This window comes from Thunnus albacares, chromosome 21, assembly GCF_914725855.1.
Source record: "Thunnus albacares chromosome 21, fThuAlb1.1, whole genome shotgun sequence".
Lineage (NCBI taxonomy): Eukaryota > Metazoa > Chordata > Actinopteri > Scombriformes > Scombridae > Thunnus > Thunnus albacares.
In genome coordinates, this window is record NC_058126.1 from 13,098,314 (window position 1) to 13,103,799 (window position 5,486).

Sequence of the window (5,486 nt, forward strand, 5' to 3'; positions counted from 1 at the left end):
ACTCTAGTAAAGTACAAGTACCTCAAAATTGTACTTAAGTACAGTACTTGAGTAAATGTAGTTAGTCCCTAACTTTGTCTGTCTGCCATTTGGTGATGACATGTAACATATAGTGGATTTTCAGAACTTTTTTGCTGAAAACAATCTGCTGTGGCTGGAAATGACGCTATGAGTCTGAGAGAAATGTAGTGGAGTGGAAGTATAAAGTAGCACCAAATGGAAATACTCAAGTAATGTAAAAGTACCTCAAAATTGTACTTAAGTACAGTACTTGAGTAAATGTACTTAGTTACTTTCCACCACTGGTAATACTTTTGATTAAAGCCAAAAAAAAGGTCAAGAGGAAGTGGATGCATCAAACCTCAAGAATTTTGAGATAGTGTTTAAGGTGCTTAAGGCTTGGCATGATGGATGTCAGGCTGAAGATTTAATACCTACTTTATACCATACTTCATATACTCCAATGATACTGGCAGTAAATATCTATAAACATAGACAACACTTTCCCTAAACTTGAAATAAAGACCATCAGGTCCTGAATTGATTTTTTTTAACCAGACTGAAGCAGCTTCAGGAGGGACTTTGTCATCTTAAGATCCATAAATCAATCAAGAACTTTGAGCAATGTCAACAACAATTTAGTCAAAACGTAATCTTACGATAGTGAATAGGCTTCAGTTTCAGAAACCACCACAGAAAGAAAAACAACACTCAAAAGAGTCACAGCAAATCTGATTCATTTATGAATTCATCTTGTACAAAATTGTTCCTCCTTGACATATTCCTATCATCATGATAGGAGAACTGCATGTAACATTGTTCTTATTTAATGAACCAAGATAAAAGAAGTAGAGCATTTTGATAATAATTGTTTATAATGAGGCTCTTTGCTTGGTTTGTGATCCGATCAGAAGTACTCAATAGGGTCGTGGTGGCTCTTGGATTGCTGCATATCAGTCAGCTCCAGGTCTCCTCCGTAACATGAGAGTTTTTCACAGACATGGAGGTGAACATGATCGTATCCTCCCACATGCACCTGCAAGGAAAAAGTTAGCAAAGTTTCAGGACTGCATTCACTGACTTTTTGGCCATTAGAGTCAGCAGAAACAAGCTGAAGATACATCAACATGATCTGTCTAAACTGCTATGGCAAACTTGTTAGCGAACAGTCGCTTATTTACAAATCTGGCAAACACAGAGCAACATCAACATTCATTTGGAGTCTAGCTTGGGCTCACTTAGTTAGATGAATACAAGATATTTTTGTGATCACAGAGGTGTTCGTTGTCTTCTCAGGATGTGAATATCTTTGCCTGGAGTGAAACCTACAATTTAATCCAGTTCCTCCACAATGAACTAAGAGTACAGCTCACAGAGAGGAAGAGTGGAACCACATTTGTAGTTCTCTTTCTGAAAGGCTGGGCACAGTTTGAGAATGTTGGTTTCACTCTTAGCCAAGATGTTTTCATCCTGGGCAGACTGAAAACACCTATATGATCACTAAGTTCTGATGCACAAATCTGTTTTCAGTTTTTGGATTCTCTGATCTTTGATTTTTTTTTTTTTGAAATACTGGATATTTTGAATATTTATTGAAATGAAACCATGTGAGAAGTTTAGAGGGGAAAATCACTATTTGGTGGAGCTGTTAACAACTCATAGACATCTGAAATGTGGCCCTGACTACACACTGCTTTTTGTAAGATGTCAAAAGCCAAAAACACTGGAAACCACTGGTTTCATCTTTAACAATGTGTTGTATTTTAAAAGCTTGTTATATTATCCATTGTGTCAAATCTTCATCTGAAAAGTAACTAATTCTGTCAAATAAATGTAGTGGAGTAGAAAGTACAATATTTCCTTCTGAAATGTAGTGGAGTGGAAGTATAAAGTAGCACCAAATGGAAATACTCAAGTAATGTAAAAGTACCTCAAAATTGTACTTAAGTACAGTACTTGAGTAAATGTACTTAGTTACTTTCCACCACTGGTAATACTTTTGATTAAAGCCAAAAAAAAGGTCAAGAGGAAGTGGATGCATCAAACCTCAAGAATTTTGAGATAGTGTTTAAGGTGCTTAAGGCTTGGCATGATGGATGTCAGGCTGAAGATTTAATACCTACTTTATACCATACTTCATATACTCCAATGATACTGGCAGTAAATATCTATAAACATAGACAACACTTTCCCTAAACTTGAAATAAAGACCATCAGGTCCTGAATTGATTTTTTTTAACCAGACTGAAGCAGCTTCAGGAGGGACTTTGTCATCTTAAGATCCATAAATCAATCAAGAACTTTGAGCAATGTCAACAACAATTTAGTCAAAACGTAATCTTACGATAGTGAATAGGCTTCAGTTTCAGAAACCACCACAGAAAGAAAAACAACACTCAAAAGAGTCACAGCAAATCTGATTCATTTATGAATTCATCTTGTACAAAATTGTTCCTCCTTGACATATTCCTATCATCATGATAGGAGAACTGCATGTAACATTGTTCTTATTTAATGAACCAAGATAAAAGAAGTAGAGCATTTTGATAATAATTGTTTATAATGAGGCTCTTTGCTTGGTTTGTGATCCGATCAGAAGTACTCAATAGGGTCGTGGTGGCTCTTGGATTGCTGCATATCAGTCAGCTCCAGGTCTCCTCCGTAACATGAGAGTTTTTCACAGACATGGAGGTGAACATGATCGTATCCTCCCACATGCACCTGCAAGGAAAAAGTTAGCAAAGTTTCAGGACTGCATTCACTGACTTTTTGGCCATTAGAGTCAGCAGAAACAAGCTGAAGATACATCAACATGATCTGTCTAAACTGCTATGGCAAACTTGTTAGCGAACAGTCGCTTATTTACAAATCTGGCAAACACAGAGCAACATCAACATTCATTTGGAGTCTAGCTTGGGCTCACTTAGTTAGATGAATACAAGATATTTTTGTGATCACAGAGGTGTTCGTTGTCTTCTCAGGATGTGAATATCTTTGCCTGGAGTGAAACCTACAATTTAATCCAGTTCCTCCACAATGAACTAAGAGTACAGCTCACAGAGAGGAAGAGTGGAACCACATTTGTAGTTCTCTTTCTGAAAGGCTGGGCACAGTTTGAGAATGTTGGTTTCACTCTTAGCCAAGATGTTTTCATCCTGGGCAGACTGAAAACACCTATATGATCACTAAGTTCTGATGCACAAATCTGTTTTCAGTTTTTGGATTCTCTGATCTTTGATTTTTTTTTTTTTGAAATACTGGATATTTTGAATATTTATTGAAATGAAACCATGTGAGAAGTTTAGAGGGGAAAATCACTATTTGGTGGAGCTGTTAACAACTCATAGACATCTGAAATGTGGCCCTGACTACACACTGCTTTTTGTAAGATGTCAAAAGCCAAAAACACTGGAAACCACTGGTTTCATCTTTAACAATGTGTTGTATTTTAAAAGCTTGTTATATTATCCATTGTGTCAAATCTTCATCTGAAAAGTAACTAATTCTGTCAAATAAATGTAGTGGAGTAGAAAGTACAATATTTCCTTCTGAAATGTAGTGGAGTGGAAGTATAAAGTAGCATCAAATGGAAATACTCAAGTACAAGTACCTCAAAATTGTACTTAAGTACAGTACTTGAGTACATGTAGTTAGTCCCAAACTTTGTCTGTCTGCCATTTGGTGATGACAAGTAACATATAGTGGATTTTTAGAACTTTGCTGAAAACAACCTGCTGCAGCTGGAAATGACGCTATGAGTCTGAGAGCTGTGAGACTCAACTAAAACAGTAAAGTTGCGGCCAGAAATCCAAAATAATGAGCTGAAAGAGCTGAAAGCGCAGTTCCTTTCCACTCTACAGCTACTTTTTTTGTTTGTTTGTTTGTTTTTTTGCATTTTGTCATTTGACAGACTGCCAAATAGGGCTGGGCAATATATTGATATTACATCGATATTGTGATAGGAGACTAGATATTGTTTTAGATTTCATGATATTTGATTTTGTTCATATCACCAGCCCTGCTGCCAAATAACAAAATGCAAAATGCAGAATTAGCTATAGAGCTGAAAGGAACTGCTGTATAAACAGATATTTTTATCTCATATGATCATGCTATAGACTAAGTAGCTTATTACCATTCATGGATCTGTTGAGTTTATATGCATTAAAAAAAAACCTCTGTCTTTACCTTTATGAAGTAGTTGGTCCCAGCCACCAACTGTGACCTGTAACTCTTGGCCCTGAAGACATCATAGGACTTTCCTGCTTTTTTCTCTGCGTGGGGCTTCATCTGCGTTATAATGAGGTGACATCAACATCAAAATTACACACAGGCTGTGTTAAATGTGCAGGAACTGGACAATTTTCAAAGAGCAAAGTGAAAGCGTAATAAATTTTAAAAATACCTGTTTTTTACTTACGTTTTGACAGATCTTCTGAACTGCTTCGTCTGCAGGATTTAACGGACCAAGCCCTCCACATGACATTGTGACAGTTTTTAGAGCTGAAAATTAGCAAATAAATGAAGTTAACTGACTGTGTCTGATCTGGAAGCGCTCAAGTTGAGTCAGTGATTCATATAACTATATTCTGGAGCGTACCATTAGCATAAGGAGGGGTTGTTTTATTAAATCATGTCAGAAACTGGCTAAAACAACAAATAAAGTCTGGGTTGAAAATAACCACACAAACTAAATTTTATATTTCTAGTATAAATCATTTAAAGTATCAGAGACGGAGAGTTTGAGAATATATTTGAACACTCCTCTTTGTTCTCCCTCTTTAAAGGCAATGTGGGTTAGTCTGAGGCTGAGCTGTGTTTTGATATAACAGCTGATTTGGAGATTTGGAGAATGAGTCACGGATCACCCAAACAGCTTTATAAGCTTTCCTTATTTCTAATATTTCCTCTTTTAGTCATTTATGCTGTAGAGCAGATCCACAGTGTCCTGTGCTGCAGCAGGATTAAAACCATCCCTGTAGTCCAGTTATGCTTTAAAAAACTTTCCACACATTCACTGAACAGGTTTTGTGACTGTGGATATTAAATTTCTAGGATTAGATCTCCAGTTCCTCTTGTAACACAACAGCTGTGACAGTGATAATCACTCAACAGGCCAGAGGAAATGATTAATCAGGTCCAGTGGTGGAAAGTAATTAATTACACTTATTTAAGTACTGCACTTTATTACAATTTTGAGGTACTTGTACTTGAGTATTTCCATTTGATTCTACTTTATACTTCCACTCCACTACATTTCAGAGGGAAATATTTTACTTTCTACTCCACTACATTTATTTGACAGCTTTAGTTACTTTTCAGATGAAGATTTGACACAATGGATAATATAACAAGCTTTTGAAATACAACACATCGTTAAAGATGAAACCATTGGTTTCCAACCTTTTTGCTTTTGATGTTTTACAAAAAGCAGTGTGTAGTCGGGGTCACATTTCAGATGTCTATGAGTTGTTAACAGCTCCACC

The 5,486-nt window shown here is 36.3% G+C and overlaps 1 protein-coding gene across 1 annotated transcript; it reads right to left on the reverse strand.

The window, feature by feature from the left end:
* Positions 1 to 2,405: 2,405 nt before the first annotated feature.
* LOC122972527 (cystatin-B-like) lies at positions 2,406 to 4,554 on the reverse strand. The gene is made up of 3 exons (XM_044339703.1): positions 4,421 to 4,554; positions 4,189 to 4,290; positions 2,406 to 2,721 (listed from the first exon to the last, which is right to left on the reverse strand). The coding sequence occupies exons 1-3, from the start codon at positions 4,484 to 4,486 to the stop codon at positions 2,593 to 2,595; spliced, it is 297 nt and encodes a 98-aa protein (XP_044195638.1). The 5' UTR covers positions 4,487 to 4,554; the 3' UTR covers positions 2,406 to 2,592.
* Positions 4,555 to 5,486: the final 932 nt, after the last annotated feature.